The sequence below is a fragment of the Sciurus carolinensis genome, unplaced genomic scaffold (genome assembly GCF_902686445.1).
Source record: "Sciurus carolinensis unplaced genomic scaffold, mSciCar1.2, whole genome shotgun sequence".
In the NCBI taxonomy this organism is placed as follows: Eukaryota; Metazoa; Chordata; class Mammalia; order Rodentia; family Sciuridae; genus Sciurus; species Sciurus carolinensis.
Window position 1 is genome coordinate 549,054 of NW_025920223.1, and position 21,297 is coordinate 570,350.

Genomic DNA, 21,297 nt, shown 5'->3' on the forward strand with positions numbered 1-21,297 from the left:
ACACAAAGGCCACCTTCCTGTAGGAACAGTAGGTCTAATCCCCTTCGATTTTGCAACACAACTTCAGAAAGGGAGGTAAGAGATTTTTCTAGGGCTGTAATGGATTTCGCCATAGCAGCTAGGTCCTCATTCATGGCGGCCTGTAGATATGAGTATTGATTTCCCTGTACTATTGCAGCTGCTCCTGTACCAATCCCTGCAGCAATTCCTCCTACTCCTAGTAATAGAGCTAGGGTCAGGCTTATGGGTTCCCGGGGGTACCTCTTTTGGCCTTCCAGATGACCCAGAACATACTCTGATTGTAGGTAGGATATTCTAGGCCATAGCTGGACTAATACACAGAAATCGGTTGCGACATTTAGAATGGTAGTGGATACACAAGGGGTCAGTCCTGTTTTACATGCCCAGTAGGTCCCATTAGGTTCCCAGATATATTGATGGTCGCCTTGAGCTGTGAGGGTTTGATTGCAAAGGGAGTGATGTGACCTAGGTACCTTGCCTATACATAGGCCTTGCCCACTGACTTCAGGGATTGTAAGTTTAGAGCGAGGTAGGGAGGAACACTTGCTATTAGGGGCACTGCTATTCATCCAACCAGTTGTAGTAGCAATTCCTTCATAATAAGGTGGGCCAGAGGCTAGACATAACCAACAATCTAGGGTTTTATTTGGATAGGTGGTGTTGAGGGCTTGATAGGCTCCTTGGACTAGACTGAATAACCGATCTCCGGTCCCAGGGATTGTAGGAGACAAAATTGAGACCACTGAGGTAGTCGATGTTACTGGGGCCGGGGTTACCTCGGGTGGTATTCTGGGCGGTGAGAGAGCTTTCTGATCCCCCAGTACAAGATTTGGCCCTATGGGAAGATTTACTTTTGGGAGTTGTTTTAATTTGATTGTAAAGGTTACTCCTTTATCGGTCCCTGGTAAGTGCCACCTAAGCCCCCATGTTCTCCCGGTAATCCAGGGTTCAAGCTTTGTTTTACCCTGGGAGGTGAATTGGATTTTAAGGGGAAGTGAGAGGCTTGAGGAGAATCGGAAGCTTGACTCGGCACAGGGGTAGGGGTCATCGTCGGAAAAACTGGGGTGATCTTGGGGGGTAGAGAAATTTTTTGTCACTCGTATTAGATCCCATGAGGAAGTTGGTGCCCAGTATGCATCCCCAGTGGTTTCACACCCCCATTTGGCACAAAAATATTCTTTATCTCCTCCACATTTATGTGCTAGGGACCTGTCCCTGCCATCTCGGGGGCATACATAGAAATCAGATTGGGCCAACCGGCACCTGGCGACCGGGGTTGAGCACCCTGGAGCAATGTCCTGTTGAATCTTAGGGGCCGTATTAGAACTGAGTTGGTTGGGTTGCTGGTCGGGTATATCCCACCAGTCTAGGCCCGCAACTAGTTGACAAAAATCCGGAGTTAGATCAGGCCACCACGCTCCTGGGGTATGGGCCGCAGTAGTAGTCCAAACTATTTCTCCAGTTTGAGAGTAAACTTGCCAAGTTAGTCGCATAGGGGTATGGGGACTGTGACTGGTTACTATGAAAGGAAAACAAACAATAAGGACAATCAAACGCGAGCAAGTCTTATCTTTAGGGGATTTCGAGTGCGTTGTAATTTCCATGCTGATTCTTGGGGTGTAGAGATGGAGTCTGGTGGAGGTGCCGCTTTCGCGTGGGCTGCGTGGATCCAGGCTGCGATGCCGTCTACCTTGATGGCGGTGGGGGTGGTTAGTAAGACGGTGTATGGTCCTTTCCAGCGAGGTTCGAGGTTTTTGTTCTGATGTCTCCGGACCCAAATGGTGTCTCCTATCTTGAAGGAGTGTGGCACTGTTGGTTTCTCCAGTTGTTCCTTGTAGGCTGCCGCTAGGGGCTTCCAGACTTCATTTTGGACTAACTGCAATGCACGTAAATGGGTCTGCAGGGTGGGGGTGAACAGAGCAGAAATCTCAGTTTCATAGAAATTTACAGCAGGTGGTGGTGCGCCATACAGGATTTCAAAGGGAGTTAATCCCTGGGGACCAGGTGTGTTCCTGGCCCTGTACAAAGCTAATGGCAGGAGCTGTACCCAGTCTCTAGTGCCAGTTTCAAGCGTTAATTTAGTTAAAGTCTCCTTAATGGTTCTATTCATTCTTTCTACCTGTCCTGAACTTTGGGGTCGATAAGCACAATGTAATCTCCAATTAATCCCCAGTGTACTGGCCACCAACTGACTTACCTGGGAGGTGAAGGCAGGCCCGTTGTCTGAACCAATAGTCCCTGGGATACCATACCTTGGAAAAATTTCTTCCAACAGCTTCTTTGCCACAACTTTAGCAGTCTCATGCCGAGTGGGATATGCTTCTACCCATCCTGAAAAAGTGTCCACAAAAACTAAAAGATACCTGTATCCATACATACCAGGTTTGATTTCTGTAAAGTCGACTTCCCAACTAGTTCCAGGCTTGTGCCCTCTGGCCCGGGTTCCAATCCCAAATTTTATTTTACCTGCTGTTAACCTGAGCACAAGCTTGACAATTTCTTACAACTTGCCTGATGATTGAGTCTCTGTGGGGCAGGTATAGATTTCCTTCTCCACGATCCAAGAGGGTTCTCATCTTTTTAGCTCCCAAATGAGTAAGTCTGTGTAAGGATCTTATTAGTTCATTGGTGTGTTTGATAGGCATTACAGTTTTTCCCTGGTATTCCCACGTGCCTTCAGTTGGGTTATAGGTGGCCTCTAGGTGTTGCACAATGTCCAAATCTGGGTCCTCATAGACCCAATGTTCCTCAAAGCCCTCAGGCGGCTTTTTAACCTTTTGTGGCAATAGGGTAGTCACTAGGAGTTGTGGCCCCAGGGCCGCATTCCTTGCAGTTTCGTCTGCCAGCCTGTTCCCTTTTGCCTCCGGGTGATTCCCCTTCTGGTGGCCGGGACAGTGTATGATGCTTAATTTCTTTGGCAAGAATAAGGCTTTTAGTAAAGCTAAAATTTCAGTTTTATTTTTGATTTCTTTTCCTTCTGCAGTTAGTAATCCTCGCCGCCGATAAATCTCTCCATGAATGTGGGCGGTGGCAAAGGCCTACCTGCTGTCCGTGTACACATTGAGTTTCTTTCCTTCAGCTAGTTTTAATGCCTGTTTTAAGGCTATTAATTCTGTCCGTTGAGCTGAAGTTCCTTCCGGTAATGCACTTGCCCAAATTACCTCTGATTCGGTGGTGATTGCTGCTCCTGCCCGTCGTTCCCCGTCAAGTAGATAACTGCTTCCATCAGTGTACCATACCAGCTCTGCGTCCTTCATGGGTTGATCTGTGAGATCTGGTCGGGTTCCTTGGGTTTCTGCAAGAATCTGCTGGCAGTTATGGGGGGTGGGCCCTCCTGGAAGGGGCAAGAGTGTTGCTGGGTTTAAAGTCACAATGGGGCCGAATTGGATTCGGTCCATATCTATCAGTAAAGATTGATAGTGGGTGAGCCGAGCATTAGAAATCCAGCGGTCGGGAGGTTGACGAATAATGGCCTCGATGGTATGGGGTGTTAGTAGAGTTATTGGCTGTCCCAGAGTCAATTTGGTGGCATCTTTAATTAGGATGGCGACAGCCGCCACCATCCGAAGGCAGGGGGCCATCCCGACGCTACGGGATCCAATTTCTTGGACAAGTAGGCTATAGGATGCCTCCAAGGTCCTAATTTCTGGGTTAGGACCCCTTTAGCATAGCCTTGTTTCTCGTCTACAAACAGATCGAAGGGTTTGGTGACATCTGGTAGACCTAAGGCAGGGGCAGACAGGAGGGCTAATTTGATTTGATCAAATGCCATCTGTTGTTTCTCAGTCCAAGTAAAAGGGTTGTTTTGTTTCGTCAGTGGATACAAAGGGGCTGCGATTTCCGCGAACCCAGGAATCCATAGCCTGCAAAATCCTGCAGTTCCCAGAAATTCCCGCAGCTGTTTAGGGTTCCTGGGGACTGGGATGCTTGAAATAGTCTCTTTTCTGGCTGAGGTTAGCCACCTTTGGCCATCATGTAACTCATAACCAAGGTAAGTAACTTTGGTTTGACAAATTTGTGCCTTTTTGGCTGATGCCCGGTACCCTAGTTGCCCTAGGGTTTGCAATAACGCTTTCGTTCCTTCCAGGCATTCCTCCTTGGAAGTGGCTGCCAATAAGATGTCATCCACATATTGGAGCATTATCAAGGAGGGGTGTCTTACCCGAAAGTCGGCCAAGTCCTGATGTAGGGCTTCGTCAAAAAGTGTTGGACTATTCTTAAATCCTTGTGGTAACCGGGTCCAGGTCAATTGTCCTGAAAGTCCTTCCTCAGGATCCTTCCATTCAAATGCAAATAGGGCTTGGCTCTGGGAACTTAACCTCAAACAGAAGAATGCATCCTTTAAATCTAAGACAGTATACCAGGTATGAGTGGGGGGCAAGGTACTGAGAAGGTTGTAAGGGTTGGGCACTGAGGGGTGAATGTCTTACACTCTCTTGTTTATTTCCCTTAAGTCCTGGACCGGGCGATAGTCTTGAGTCCCTGGCTTTTTGACTGGGAGTAAGGGGGTGTTCCAGGGTGATCAGCAAGGTGTCAGTATGCCTTGATCTAGGAGCCGCTTGATATGCGGTTTAATGCCTAGATAAGCTTCTCTTGACATGGGGTATTGTTTAATATTGATAGGAATTGCGGTGGTCTTAAGTGTGATCACTATGGGGCTTTTAGTTTGGTCAGTAAGTCTCTTCCTAGTAATGGGTATGGACAGTCGGGCACATGCAGGAATGAATGGGAGACCTTACCTGAGGCAAGGTGGACTTCTCTTTTAGTGGTCCATTGATACGGTTTACATCCGGTGGTTCCTTGGACCCATGTTGTCCTTCCACTTAGGAGTCCGGGGTCCTGCGTCAGCACCGAATGTTGGGCTCCTGTGTCCACTAGGAAGGTTATCGGTTGCTCCCCCACTTGTAGAGTTATCTGGGGCTCAGGGGGGAGCTCCTGGCCCTGACATCCCTAATCTTCATCATCCAAAGTTAGTAGTTGAGAGGTTCTGTTGGGGTACCTCCTCGAGTTAGGGAGCCTTTTGGGATTTTTCGGACAGTCTTTTGCCCAATGTCCTTTTTCCTTACAGTAGGCGCATCGGTCGTTTTCCACATGGGGCCTGCTTCGTCCCCTTTCTCTCCCTGATTTAACCTCTTGTGACCCTGTCTGAGCTATTGCGGCCAGTACTTTACTTATTTCTTTATCATGCTTTTGATCCCTCTTATCTAATTCCTCTCGGTATTTTAAATCCCTTTCTTCCTGCATTTTCCTAATCCTTTCTTCTTTCTCTTCTGGAGTTTCCCTCTTATTATAAATCTTTTCTGCTTCCTTTAACAAATCTGCTAGGGAGAAATCCTGCAGATTGTCCAACCTTTGTAGCTTGCTTCTAATGTCAGGGGCAGATTGCCAGATGAATGCCATAGAGACATTGCCTTTCTGTTCCTCACTATCTGGGTCGAAAGGAGTAAACCTGCGATATGCCTCCTTCAACCTTTCTAGAAAGGCAGTAGGGGTTTCGTCCGCCCTTTGAACAGTTTGCCTTACCTGAGCCAAATTGGTGGGCCTTCGTCCGGCCCCATGGAGACCCGCTATGAGTAACTGGCGATAGAGACGTAGGTGGTTCCTACCTTCATCGGTGTTGTAATCCCAGTCAGGCCGTCTCAAGGGAAAAGCCTCATTAATCAGATTGGGGAGCTGTGTGGGACGTCCATTGTCCCCAGGAACATTTTTACGGGCTTCCAATAAGACTTTTTGCCTTTCCTCAGATGTGAGGAGAGTCTGGAGAAGCTGTTGGCAGTCATCCCAAGTCGGTTGGTGGGTCACTAGAATGGACTCAATTAAAGAGGTTGAGGCTACAGGGTCACTTGAGAAGGAAGGGTTATGGGTTTTCCAGTTATAAAGGTCGGAGGCAGAGAAAGGCCAGTATTAATATTGACCATTGGGGCCTCCAGTCTGTCTTAAGGGGAAAACCTTGGAGGTTTCCCTAGAAGTTGTAGGCTCCTTGCGCCCTCTGAGTCTTCCCACCATTGGAGAGGGGTCTGGGAGGGTCCCGGCAGTTGGGGGTTCCTCATCCTCCTCGGAGGAATCCGGATGAGGATTGGTATTGGGGAGAGGTTGAGGAGGGTAAGGTGGGGGTTCTTCTGTTAGTAGATCTATTAAGGTATTTTCCTCGGGCGGAAGGACAGCCCAAGGTTTTGGCTTAGGAGAAACGGAGAGCTTGGATTTATCCAGTATAGGGTACAGTCTAGAGGTTTGGGCGGTCTGAGGAGGGACTGGAATAAGAGGAGTGGAAGGAGGGAGGGGAGGGGCTGGAGGCTGCGGGGCGGGAGCGAGCAGGGGTTCGGCGGCCTCATTAGGAAGGGAAGAGGGGAGAGGTTTTGGGGTAGCGAAGGGGGCGACCCATAGTGGTGGGTCAAAAACCAGGCTTTCCCAAGTCACGATGTATGGAACTTGGCTAAGATGTCCTCTAGGGCCTGGGGTGAAGATGTGGGATTTGACCTGCAAAACAAGATCGGGATTAAAGGATCCTTCTTTGGGCCAGCCCACATTGAAGGCTGGCCATTCAGAAGTGCAAAGTGTTGCCCACTTCTTCTTTTTGACCCCGACTGACAAGTTGCTGGCACGGTTTCGAACGTCTTGCCAATGGTCGAGGGTAAGACTCAGGGGGGTTACCATGGATTGCCCCATTTCAGTCTTGCTGGTAAAAAAGGAATTTAAGAAACAGGCACAGGACACAAGAAAACACAGACCAGACAACAGATTACAAACGCTGCGCGTCTTCGGCACGGAACGAAGAAATCAAATGTCAGAGAGTGCAAGCCCCTCCGGCCAAAAACAAGTCCCGACCAATCGAGCACCAAACAAGTCCCGACAAATCGAGCACCAAACAAGTCCCGACGAATCGGGCACCAAACAAGTCCCGACGAATCGGGCATCAAGAACCCTAGGAAGTCTCTCAGGGTGTCAGGGGAGAAGTCTGAGTTCGTCAACTCCTTCTCGGGCTGCCCAAAGTACAAAGTGACCACGCGTGATCATACAAACGCTGCGCTCAAGTCGTAGAAACAAACACGAAACACGAAACAAACACGACAACGAGCTGGCCAGTTTACCTCCCAGTAGTTCTTCCAGAAGTTCCTCGGGCAGGGATTCGGGGCAGCAGATCTCGGTGGGACCTCCAAATGAAAGACCCTCCGTCCCCCTGTCCAAGGAAAGTCACGCGAACACTGGCTGCAAAAGCAAGAGGCTATTTATTAGGTACACAGGCGCCTGCGGGTGCGCAGCAAAACCTCAGACGGAGCTTCGGTGAACTGGCACACCGGGCTTTGGGGTACAGGTTTTTTATAGGGTAAAGGGGCAGGTTTCGCGCGCACGGTAAGCAACAGATTTCTTATTGGTTATTTTGAATCCAGCATTTAGACATTCTTGGAGAAGCCATAAATTTACTTTAACTGGAGAGGGGGATGAAAGATAGAGACACAGGCAGAGACACAGGCTTCCCCAAATTGCCCGCAGCCCCTCTCTTCCGCACCTGCATAAACACAGGCTTTCCCTAATTGCCCGCAGCACGGGTCGTAAAAAATGGTAAAGAATGTATAAACTCAGACTTCTCTCACCTTATCTGTGAAGGCTAGGGGAGCTGACCCGAGAAGGAACCTTGTTAAGGATAGAGCGGCTCAGAACTTAAGATGCCATGCTTCACAAGCCATAATTTTACTTTGCCATTTACAGTCCTTCGTTATCTCATCCTATTTACTCTGTCCTTGGTCAGGAATCTGGTATCTGAAGTTTTACAGGACAGTTTTATAGTTCCTGCTTATCAGCTCCGGTTAGTTTAGGCATCCTCTGACTTTCCCAATTATCCTGCTCTTTCTTAGCTAAGTCTTTAGATAAACACCTTTAACATGCCCTGATAGTTTTCTCTTTTCTCTTTTAAAATAGGCCTGAGCGGGTGGTGCAGGGGTCTTTTCACCATCACAGGCAAAATAATATTGATGATGATATAAAAGAAATGAATACTAATAAACTCGAGTTTATTATTATTCGTGGAAAATCTTGCTATTGAAGATATATGATGCTCATTTTCACAGACTTCCTAAAATTACAGCATATGTAACCATGATAACAGGTAAGAACACAACAGTACTCATCCAAACACCAACCATACAACCCCAGGGGCATGGTTCAAGTGAATGTAAATTTTGGAAGAGATAAATAATTATCTGTGAGAAAAATGATTACTAGGAGCCAAATTTTCAGTTATAGTATAATCAGTTTAAGAAATAGTATAAAACCCCATGTTAAATTTTATATGTGGGCAATATGCATGTGATATTTCACATGTATACATGTTTAGAAAGAAAATATGTAGAGCTTATGAGAAAATAAGTATCAGCAGAAGCACATAAAACACTTAAATATCTCATGTGTAGATGATAAAACTCATCATTACAAAAGAGACAATTTTTCCCTAACTTTACCTACAATATACCCAGTAAAAGTGTTATGTGCCTATATAAATATATCACAATAAATTCTACTTTTATGCATATCTATAAAGCAGTAATATATAAAACTATAAATAAATGGAAGAGAGGAGAAAGTAGGAGAAGAGGAAAAGAGAAACTACTGGGTGATAAAGAGGAGCAAATTAAATTCCATGCTTATATGATTATGTAAAAATGAACCCCAATATTATGTATAAGTATAGTGCAATAATAAAAAAAAGATCAATATGCTTTTTTTTTTCAGTACTGGGGATTGAACCCAGGGCCTTGTGCTTGCGAGGCAAACACTCTACCAACTGAGCTATATCCCCAGCCCTGCTTTACTTTTAATGAAATACAACACCATAAGCTTCTAAATTTCATCCACAAAATTATATATAATTTTAGCCAGGAAATTTTTCAATTATAAGATCAAAAGGAGTACTTCTCATTTCCTGATATTCATGTATATTGTGAAACTACACTACTACTGAAAGACCCTAAGACCCCCTGTCCAAGGAAGAACTCACGTAATCACTGGCTGCAAAAGCAAGAGGCAGTTTATTGTTATGTTTCACAGGCGCCTGCAGGTGCTCAGCGAAACCTCAGCTGGAGCTTCGGTGAACTGGCACACCAGGCTTTGGGGTACAGGTTTTTTATAGGGTAAGGGGGCAGCTTTCACGCGTGGTAAGCAACAGATTTCTTATTGGTTATTTTGAATCCAGCATTTAGACATCCTTGGAAAAGCCATAAATTTACTTTAACTGGAGAGGGGGATGATAGATAGAGACACAGACAGAGACACAGGCTTCCCCAAACTGCCCACAGCCTCGCACTTCCGCACCTGCATAAACACAGGTTTTTCCCTAATTGCCTGCAGCACGGGTCGTAAAAATGGTAAAGAATGTATAAACACAGACTTCTCTCATCTTTTCCCCTATTTACTCTGTCCTTGGTCAGGAATCTGGTATCAGAAGTTTTACAGGACAGTTTTATAGTTCCTGCTTATCAGCTCCTGTTAGTTCAGACATGCTCTGACTTTCCCAATTATCCTGCCCCTTTCTTAGCTAAATCTTCAGATAAATTCCTTTAACATGCCCCATTAATGATTTTTCTTTTTCTCTTAAAATAGGCCTGAGCTGATGGGGCAGGGGTCTTTTCACTACAATAATCAACAAGGAATCATAATATAAACTAAATCCATATATGAATCCATATGTATGTAAAAGTCATATACTTAATTGCAATAAAAAAATCTAGATAAATCAGATCATAACAAGACACTCTTAGCAAATAAGCTAGACCCTCTCTTGAAATAAAAAATAAAAATTACTAGAGATATATCTCAGGAGAAAGGTATCCCAAGGATCAACTTCCAGCACCACACACACAAAAATAAAGAAAAAAAAAGAAAAAGAAAAAAAGAATGGAAAGGAAAGTAAAGAAAAGGAAAGGAGAAAGAAAGGAAAAATGAGAATTAGCTAATTAGAAGGAAATGTGGTCCCTACAGACCACAGCTGCTCTCCTGCAGGAAAATGTCATGTGGAGATTTGATTACAATAATGGGACCCCCTGTCAATCACCAATATCTGGAAAGATGCTGGGCCACAGGCACACACCTGTGAGACAGTATTTGAGAATATCTTGCAAGGCAGTGAGGGTTCTCTGCCACTGACATGTTCTCCACCTGGATGCCCAGTAAAATGGAGGGTGCACTGTCCCACAGGAGGGCTCTGACCTGCAGTTTCCAGAGACCGTGGAGAGTCCCAGTTTGTCAGTCCTGGTTTCTGCTACAAGAAGTCCCACGGTTCCAACAGCCCCCATCCCTAGGCTCGTGATGCCACTGCCCACTCACCATTTCCAGATGTTCAAGAGCCAGTCCTTCTCCCTGGGGTTCTTCAGCCCCTGCACAGCAGAGCAACCTGGGGTTCCTAAGGAGGAGAGTGAAATCTAGATTCAAATGACCTATATGTCGGAGTCAGGAGAAAAGGAGAAGGCAGTGGAAGCCCATACCCAATTCCCTGTCAGCACACACAATTAAACAGGGCTTCAGACCATGGCTCTGGGGTATGAGACCAGGGAGTCTTCCCTGTGAGTGACAGTGAATAATAGCCAATGCACATGAATAAGAACAGAATGGTAGGTCATTTGTTGCAGCTTTTTTTTTTTTTTCTCTTTTGAGGTCTGGGAATTGCACCCCACAGCCTCAGGCTGCTGCTATTTTAAGACAATATTTTCTTCCAGAAATTGGATCAAGTCCAACCAGCAGAACATTTGCATTAACCTGGTGCACTTTGCCATATCAGTTTATGGATTATGTACACCTGTATATTATTCATGAATAAAAATAATATAATGATTAATAATATAAAATGTTATTTAACTATTCTGCTCTCTGTCCTTGTTAGGAGACAGACTAAACTTTGAATGGAACGACCCCTTAAGGCAACAATATCCGATGAAAACAACACCTAAGGTGCATGGGTAATTTAAATATCTCTAATACTCATGTTGATAGCATAAAAAGAAACAGTTGGAATTGATATTAAAAACATAATGCAACCTTTTGAGTATATTACCTTCAAGTGCTTTATAAAATACTACCAATGAAGAACATGTGCTTTTGGAACTAACTACACCCTAAAGTTTGACTCTCTCCAGCATACTTTATTTTATCATAGCCACATGCCAAGTTTGAAGGATATGGGTCCCCTGATGTCAGAAATGTAAAGGGCCTGGTCTATCACTTTACTAGTTTTGAGGGATAGTGTTCCCTATAATATTTCTCCTCAAGCCCAAAATTAGAAGAAACAATACCCTGAATGGGAGCAGAAAATTCCAACCAGGAAGTGTCCAAAAGTAGATCATTCTTTCCACTTCATACTGGCCACAGGTTTTTCACATTGCAGACATCATACAGGAGAAAAACGAACATGCCTAGGGGTTACAGACACATAGCCTGCAATCTTTCACAGCCCTGAGTGTTGTTTAAATACATGAAATGCAAACTTATTTGGCAATTTGAGGTTAGACCTATTGACCAAATGTAATATATTTTACCTTCTGTGGATGTATTTCCACAATTAATAAGTAGGTGCACTGGGACTCAGAATAAGCTGTATCTGATTCCAAAGTCAAAATAGCTCCACCAGATCACAAAACTCTTGTGATATTTCTTATTCTCATCAGACTTGAAAGGTGACAAAAATGCAAAAAAGCAGGATATGTAATATATGTGTATAAAATCCACTCCTGTGTATTACATAGCACAACACAAAGGGAACATTCTCATAAAACTGTATTATCTTGGGGCTCCCATTCCAGAATGCAGGGAATCCTGATTCTGTTTACCTCAAGGGCAAACACTGATAGAACCATTTACTGGTGACAAGTTCTGCTCCCTCTAATGTTGAAGATTGAACACTAGAGAAGCATGCCAAGGCAAGCATATTAAGCAGGTTTTATTTAAAAGCAGTAATAATACAGACTTCTCCCAGGAGAGATAAAGGGGCCATGGCCAATGTTCTAAAGTCACAAGAAGTGAGTGTACCCTGCATCTTTTATAGGTTAAGGTCTCTTTTTTCTCCAGTTCTCTCCCCCATTATCTCTCCTTCCTGCCTATGTGACTAGGCCTGGTTTTGCAGGTAAGATATAAAAAGTGAGAAGCAGATGGGGCAGGGGGAGGGCCAAAGTAATTCAGCCAGGCAAGGGCCCAGGGAGCATTAATTAACAACTCTTTGCTTGCAGTCCTTGACAAGGGCAGGTAAATTTGGAAATCAATGAGCTCCAGAGATTCTTAACATTCCATTCTCCCAGGGGCAGTCTCCAACTTCCAGAGGCAGATGGCTTTCATGGTCTCCATTTCCTTGATTTGACCCCATCCCCTATTTCTAAACTAGTTGCCTGTCCCTAATTCTGGCTTTAACACCAGCTAAATTTTATCTCAACACCTCTTTACATATCAAAATACAGGTTGATGTTAAAGATGTGGGAAGTTAAATCAGGGTTTATTATCATGAAACAGACTGATTTAAAGGAATGTAAAATACCACCAAGCCCTGTTTTCAAAACAAAGAGAGGCATGCACTATAGAGTCATGCAGCAGAATTTTTTTATTGAGGTCTTAGAACAAAAGGAGGTCAAGGAGGGACATACAATTATTGGAAGTACTATAAAATATCAAAGAAATGGTACCTGGATTTTATACAAGCAAGAGTTGGTTTATTGCATCAGAACATGTGGATAACATGAGTGACCCTGATGAAAGGATTATAAGATTTTGATAAAAAAAAGTGGTGATATTTTATAAAATGATTAAGCACTATCTACACAATAACTTCAAGGTGTTTTGACAGTTGTGGGAGCAACTTATATCAAGTCTTCCATGAAGCCTTGATCCAAATGAGTCCTCCAAAAACATTCAATTGAAGAGCTGAGAGAACACCAGCTTCTACTTAGCAAATGGCTTCTCAGCATCATATGTCAGACTGACAACTGCCCAGGACAGAACTGTATGAAATTCCTTCTAAGATTCTTGAAGTCTGGTATACTCCTGCTATAGGGGATATTTGTCTACAGAAATAATATTTCTTCTACATTTTAAAGAGAGAGCCTTGCAAAAGCATCCTAGTAGGTCCATTTCAATTGAGAAACTATTGTTTGCCCTTTTTTTTTGTCAAGGAAAGCTTTCAGTAACAGATCAACCCAGGTTCTACATTGGGGCAAATGCTTCAAGACTACTTGGTGTAAAAAAGCACAATATGGGGCTCAAAATCTGAGTAGGACTGAGGGAAGAAAATAATCTATATGACTGATAAGTCAACTAAGAAGTAACTCAGTTAGTCAGTTGAGAAAATGAAAAAAAAAATGGAACAATGTGATCTTATTTACTTCAATGACAAGAGATTAACCAAGAAAAATAACTTTTCAAATGTCAAAACCAAGAGAATCCTGGCTGAGAGAGGCTGCTACAATCACAGATTTTTTTGTGCCAATTAAACTTCAGCAGCCCATCTGTGATGCTATCTGCCTGTATTTATTAAAATGTTGCATGTTCACATCCCTTCATTCAGTGTTCTCTTTCCTGGGAGTCTGTTTTCGGCAGCCCACTAGTATATATTACCACTCGAATTGTATCCTCACTCTAAATCTCACATGTTGATGTTCCAAGAACCTGGTGCCTCAGACTGTGACTTCATTTAAATATATGGTTTCCTTTTTAATTTTTATTTTTATATTATGTGGTGCTGGAGATTGAACCTATGGCCTTGGGCATATGAGGCAAATACTCTACCAACTGAGCTATATCCCCAGTTCAATTATGGTTCTTAAAGTCATGGTTAATGCTAATCCAGTTAGTTGGTATAAAGCCTAATCCAATTAAATTTTTCTCCTCATAAAAAGCAGGAATCAAGGATACAGAAGAATAGAAAAAATCATGCAAAGTCAAAAGAGAGCAATATAAATGTTAAAGTGTGGATCTCAAAGGAAACCATTCTTGAAGATATGTTGATATAGAGATTCTGGAATTGGCACAAATAAATTTGTTTCATCCCATCTGTGCTTTTTCATGACAGCCCAATGATATTGATGGAGCCCACTAGAAAACATATTCACTGTCCCTGCAGCATGAGTGAATGAAGGTACAAATGAATTGCATCACATTTCAACAGCATTGAAAGGCTGAGCTGCTGCAAGAAATAAATTTTTTTCTGGAATATTATAACAGTGTTGAGGATACAATCGTTACCTGATGGGGCTATAGAGATTTGTGGCAACCCTCTGCTTTATTAGAAGAATAACTGTTTGGACTATATTTATCTGACTTCAGGACTTGGCCCAGGTAATTTGGTGATAGTGGAAAGCAAATAAAAATAAAAATCTGAAGAGCATGTGATGAAGACTTACTCTTTAACTATAAAATGAAAACTTGAGTTGGGCAGAGCTGCTGAAAATTACAGGTGTGAGAAATGGTATACTCACCCTGAGTTCAACATTTCCAAGTAAACACATTCAGATTAAGTATATAAATATTCTTTATTTATATATTCTCCACAGTCTCATATAGTAATGAAAGACCCTCAGACCCCCTGTCCAAGGAAGAACTCACGTGATCCCTGGCTGCAAAAGCAAGAGGCAGTTTATTGATTACACAGGCGCCTGCGGGTGCTCAGTAAAACCCCAGCCGGAGCTTCGGTGAACTGGCACACCGGGCTTTGGGGTACAGGTTTTTTATAGGGTAAAGGGGCAGGTTTCGTGCGCGCGGTAAGCAACAGGTTTCCTATTGGTTATTTTGAATCCAGCACGTACACAGCACCTAGGTTACTTGAAGGGTAAGGTTATTATATCCCCAAAAAATCCACAATTATTACTTGGTATTCTTGGTATTTTTATGGTTCCTGGTTCCCGCTTATCAGTTCCTGATTGTTCAGGCACTCCCTGGGACCCGATGATCTATGCTTTCCCAACCGCCCTATTCTTTCTTAACCTAGTTATCAGTTTAACGACCTCCAGGTAGGCCGTGCAACCTTCCCGGGGGGGGGGGGGTTTGGTAGAGTGTCCTAGGTCATGGGTTTAAGACAAAGAGCTGGGGCCTTTCAACCACTCTATTTGATATACATATTTCTAAAATTATTCTTCAGACAAATTGGTTTGTCACTTTAAACCCTTTTAAAATCACTGTTGAAAACTAAATATGTGACTGAAGTGTTTCTAATATTGGCACAAGAATTTCATAGATATTAATCCAAAGGTCTGTTGGAGAAAAGAGGTGCATGAGTGTTTTTGTTAGGTGTGTGTTTCAAAGATATTGAAACAAAATCAGAATAAAATGATTCAAAAATTATAGCAACAAAATTTGATTGAATCTTTCCTTTTGTTTATAGGCACTATTACAGTGGTGAAGTCAAGCAAATACAGGAAAAGTAGCACTTCATACTTAAAAGTGGTCATGTAGTTGACTGTGGGCCAGCCCAAGACAAAAAATGTTACAGAATTGATGTTGCCTTCTACCATTTCATCCACAGGGCTTGTTGTTCACATATCCGTTTGTTTTATTCTCTGGTTCACATATATGTTATTATTTCTTGAAAGATAATAACCTAAGAAAATTATTGATATTTTATTTATTAAATTTTATAGGAAATTCTGGATTTGTTATAATAGGATATTTGCAAATAACCATGGTCAGAGAATGTCTCTGGTGTTCATCTTCAGTGTCTAGAAGAGTATGTTGTAACATGGTTGAATACCGAGGCCCAAGAAGGCCTTTGAAATACTTGGGGAACTGTTTCAACCTCATGATTCTGTTTATAGAAGTTTTCTTTTTATTTTTTTAGCATAATTATTTTAGTCTTCTGTATGTAATACATTTGGATCAACCACCTAATTTAAATTTATTGTGGTTGTAAAAATTTATAAGTTACTCCAACTTGCTTACTTTCTAAAGTCTTAACTGTTTGGAATTACCAAGTTATATTAAATTGTTTATAAATATATATTAAAGTAGATGTTCTAAAATATCTTCAACTTAGAGAAATTGATCATATCATTTACCATGATAAATAAAATTTATCATATCATTTTCAGCTTCATTGTTGTGAGATATTCTAATATTTACAATTGTAGGTAATTTTAAATTTTACTTTTTATGATTTTATTAACTTTTACATCCTCTATTCTGGTAAAATTCTGAATGGCCTAAAACAGAGTTTAAACTAAGCTAGCAAAGACAAAAACAGGAAGAATAAAGTTGACAAAATCATCTTTCATCTCTGTGAATGTTGATGGTAGCTGCCTTTTGAAAAGTCATCATTAAAACTGCTTTTTGAAAATTTCTACTGAATTTCCATTATGCCATTAATACAGGCAATTGACTTTTGGACAGCTTTTATTCTCATGATGGGTCTGAGACTTAGATACTTAGAAGACAATGAGATGGACAAAAATCTTACTTCTTGATGAAATTTAGGTAACAGAAGAAAAAATATAATTCCTTTGAGAAATTTTTTTTCTATTTACATTTTATTCAGGTCTCTGAATTATATATCATGTGCAAATGTGAATATTTATTGACCTAGAAACAGTCAATTCAAAATGTGCAAAGGGTACCCATTCCTGATATCATGAATATTGATTTTAGCAAGTTTAACAATATTTTCTGTTCTCAACCAAAAATGATAGCTGGTATTTACTGAAAACCTACCAGGTGCCATTGTGTAAAGGTCTACAATTCTTTTTAGTTAAATTCTCAAATATTATTTGCATAAATAAGCAGAGCCATAGAGAGATTAACTTGCCAAAATGAAATAGCTTAAATCAGAAGTGCTAGAATCTGAGAAGGGAAAGAGTACAATTCTGAGCTTACTTGTGTTCTGAAATCTTACACACCTGCAAAAAGACCTGAAAATTGTGATCCCTATGTACCAAGTGGATGGAAGTCACTTTTTGGTCTTAGGATATCTGTTTTTGGCTACTCCAAGATACAAGAATTTCTGACATAATTATTTTAATTATGGGTTTGGAAGAGAAAAATTGTGAACAGTTATGATATAAAGGTAGAATGTCTATCTCACAAGTGCTAAAACAAGTATTCCAATAAAGCTTTATAGTAAAGTGAGCACTACAGGGGTCATAGTGTTCTTCAAATTTTAACTCTCAATCTGACATAGTAGTATCCTATAAACATTAAGAAACATGAATCTGTCTTCTGACTGCAACAATATTGCTATTATTATCTGGAATTGCACTACACAAACATAGATAAAATTCTAATATTTTAGTTTTATGTAATGTCATTACATTTTAATTTTACATAACAGTGGTTCTCATTGTGACATATTTCTCCTTGCATGTATTATCATTTACTCTAATTCATTCCCTAGTACTTCCCTTGTCTTCTTTACCTCTCTTATCCTGTTCCCCTTCCTCTACTCTTCTGGCCTTACTTTTAATTTATTTACATTTTTATTGGTTGCATTATAATTATACATAAATATGGAATTCACAATGGTATCTTCACAATTTATACAGTATATTTTTTCAATAGTATTGCCCAGTTCTTTCTTTTTCCCTCCCTACCTCCATCTTGATCCACTACCTCTCCTCTACTAACTTCCCTATTTATCTGAGATGCTTCTTTTTCATTCCTTTTTTCTAATTTATGAATCTGAGGATAAACTGACTAAATTAAAGAAAAATAATCTCCCCAAGTAAATTACTATTTTCTACATGTAGTTTAATGCTTCCAAATTTTAAGAAGATGGGTAGGCTAGGACCTGTATCATGGAAGGAAATACCATGAAATATTATAAAATAGTACTCTCCCTCCTTTTTTTATATAGAGAGGCATTATGGTTACATTTTGTGATAGAAATTGCAAATTTACCTCAAATATCCATTGAAAATTGAAGTGAAAACTAATAATCAGAAACTTATTTAAAATCTCTTATGTACACATAATTTTTTGCTGTTAATTTGTTTATTGAAAGAAATATGAGACTAGTGATGACTTCAGTGGGTGTGAGGTTGTTTCCAGAAGTTCAGTCCTTGGGTCTGATGCCAATCCAATAATGAGGATGTTTTTTGGAAGAGGAAAAAGATGGTTTATTGCCTTGCTCACAAAGGAGAAGTGCAGGGCCACCTATTCCAATGACTGTGATTTTGCCCATAATCAGAAACTAGGGGTTTTTATAGAAGTGAATGAGAGAAAATGAGTTCAGGAATGAGAGTTCAGGAAGGAGAAAATCAAGGAAAGGAAGATCAGGGAGGAGAAGTTTAGGGTTAAGAACAGGGAGAAGTTTAGAGAAAAGATTAGGGAGAAGGTCAGGGAAATGGTTAGGAAAAAGAAAAATATATATCATTTTAAAGTGACAAGGGATATACTCAAAGCATCAAGTGATCCTCTGTTACATTACTCCACTGTGAACTTCTAGCTTCTATTTCTATGGAAAGTGGGCAACAATATCTCCAATCTCTTTTCTACTGAAATCAGGAAAAATTAGGGGAAGTATCCCAACGTCCTTGTTCTCTATCAAGTGGGACATGAACAGTAAAGGACATGTGACTGAACAAGGCATACATAGGGCAGAGTTCATGCTAAGTTCACAATAAACAGTGCAGTAAACCATTATTTTTGTAAATATTAAGCACAAATAAATTAGTATTTTACTCAGTCTCTGAAAACCATGTGAACTGTAACTCATAAACTTAGTGAAAACCAGATCGAAATCATCAATGTAGGAGGTTAGGAAGATTTGTAGGTCTATGAAATCAGACTGAAATTTGTCGGGGTACCCGGGACCCCTAGCCCCAGGCTAAACAGGATGGCAGCTGGCAGTTTACTGGCGTACGGTCCATGGCGCATACTGATGACGCGGTAAGCAGGAGTCGCGCTGACGCCATATGAGGAGTTCCTTAAGAACTCCCTGACAACATGGAGCTTTCCAAGATTCTTTATTGTTCTCTTCTTCCCACTCAGGGGAGCACACAAAGAATATATATGGTAAGGCAGCCAATCAGAAAGCTATACAGATAAGGCACGAGCTACATACATGATCCTAATGTGTAAGTGTATGGGGCACGAGCAGATCATGCGCTGCACACGAGCAACAGGAGCCAACAGCTAAGTACTTCCTCATATGGCGTCAGCGCAACTCCTGCTTACCTCGTCATCAGTATGCGCCATGGACCGTACGCCAGCAAACTGCCAGCTGCCATCCTGCTTAGCCTGGGGCTAGGGGTCCCGGGTACCCCGACAGCAATTAACTCAGGAGAAATTTGCAACTCTTGCATTATTATTAGGCACTCTTAAGAACATTTCCATGATAACCTCCAGCTTTTCTTACTTTTGGTAGGACACACAAAAGTGTACCTCTTAAGTTATATTATAAACCATTGCTTTTCCTTTTAAATGTCCATGTAGGACTGTGCTCAGGATTTACTCTCCTGCCTGGTGCTTGAGAACAAGTTGGTCAAATCTGACCTTTGTCCTATCTACTCTTAAATGTCAGCTGAGATTCCTCAGAGCTTACTCTTGAGGACAAGGTGCCAAGCATCCTGGTTTCTTTACTTTTCCTGTACAAGATAAAGCAACTGTCAGGATGGGTTAGGCCTGACTGATCATATATTGCTTCTCTTGGATGCATCAGGGTTATTTTCATTGCCATTAACACATCTCTTAGTCGAATGTATACTGGTTAACTTCCTATTCTCTAGGGTTGTCTCAATATCCCTTATCAGCAGATCAGGTGACTCACCAGAGGTGCAGGGCCCAGAGAGGGATCCTGTCATTCTTTGAAACTTGAATGACTTTAGATTGAAAAGTAAAAATACTAGTTGCTTTTTCCTTGGTCCTTTCACTTTTTGCATTGTTCATCATGTTTTTGAATTTAAACAACAGGCAAGAGAGTTTCACCTGTTTAAAGAGAGAGTAACAGGTTATAACAGGTATATATAATTGAACAGATACCCCTTTATTTTCATTGGGGTTAGTATTAGTACTGGAAGTAAGCATTTTATACTCTACAGATTACATGGAAAATACAAAATGAAATTAACAGAGCAAAAAAATTCTTCAGTTTTTGTGATGGCTATGAACCAAGAAAAATGACTTTTATACTCTTGAACCTTTAGGTATATATTATATTCCCTGTATGAGATAAAAATACTCTTTACAAAAAAAATCAATCTTTAGAACACAACTTTACATAGGCTGACATCTAGACTATTTTGGAAACATTCTAACATGGAGTAAGTGGGAGGTAGAGTCTTATCTGGTAAGATAAGACGCTCTTCACAAAAAACACAATACAACATTACATCTGAAAATATAAATCAAAGACAGACTGAGACAACTTTTAACTTTACTTTTACATAAAAAGTGGCAGAATCCTTTCATGTTTTACAATATCACCTTTGAACAGATCAGGTTCTCTTTAATACCTTCAAAAATGCATTTAAATTCCAATTCCAGTGTGAAGAGTCATACAAAATTGGACATATAACTTTTTGACAACAGGTTACTTTAGCTATAAAACATCACATGCATGAATAATTACCAATCAAATTTGTTATTTCCATACAAATGGGAGTCTTTTGCTACACCTAATTGTACTTTGGAGAAAACCAACTGTAATACAAAGTTGCTCCCCGCCCTCTCTGGTGCAGCCATTTTCCCTGCCTCCTAACTACTGTCAGTCTGTGAACATACTAGCTAGCTATTGGTTCATCAGTCAGCTTGCAAGTATCCTTCTCCATTATTGGTCCCCTGTTAGCCTGGTGGGATTCTTAAAGATAGCTTCACCACCATCTTTTCTCTCTTGCTTTTCTCTCCCCCTGACTCACTTTCTCTATCCTCCTTGCTTTCACACTCTTTCTTGGGCATGCCCTTTCTTTTTCTTTCTCTTTCCTTTTTCTTTTCCTCTAATTTTCTCTCTTACCCTGCAGGGAGACACTCTATTTGCTTAATGAACTCCCTTATGTGATTTCCTGTGTCCAGCGTGGTTTCCATGGGATCCCTTACACCAACATGGCAAAGTGATCTCTGAAGAGAAGACTTTTTACATTTGACTAAGTTTAAGTATTAAGGTAGAATTTAGAATACAGTGTATGATGACAATAATCACAGGTCTGCATGGGTTAACAAAATTCAAAAGATAGCCTTAAATCTCTTATACATTTAGAAAACAATGTTAATGATCAGAAATTGACTTAGTCAAAGCAAGCAGATATAAGACAGGTCTTCAAATGCTAGTGTTGCCTTTATATGTCAGACACAATGTATCTAAGAGAGCACTTATTGGTGTCTTGCCATTAA

The 21,297-nt window shown here is 41.2% G+C and overlaps 1 protein-coding gene across 1 annotated transcript; it reads right to left on the bottom strand.

The window, feature by feature from the left end:
* Positions 1-1,444: 1,444 nt before the first annotated feature.
* On the bottom strand, positions 1,445-19,167 carry LOC124975203 (uncharacterized). The gene is given in 8 exon segments (XM_047538040.1): positions 1,445-2,491; positions 2,493-2,717; positions 2,796-3,595; positions 3,598-4,680; positions 4,683-4,895; positions 5,088-5,822; positions 5,937-6,498; positions 19,147-19,167. Coding segments are annotated over 8 exon segments (4,560 nt in total). The 3' UTR covers positions 1,445-1,570.
* Positions 19,168-21,297: the final 2,130 nt, after the last annotated feature.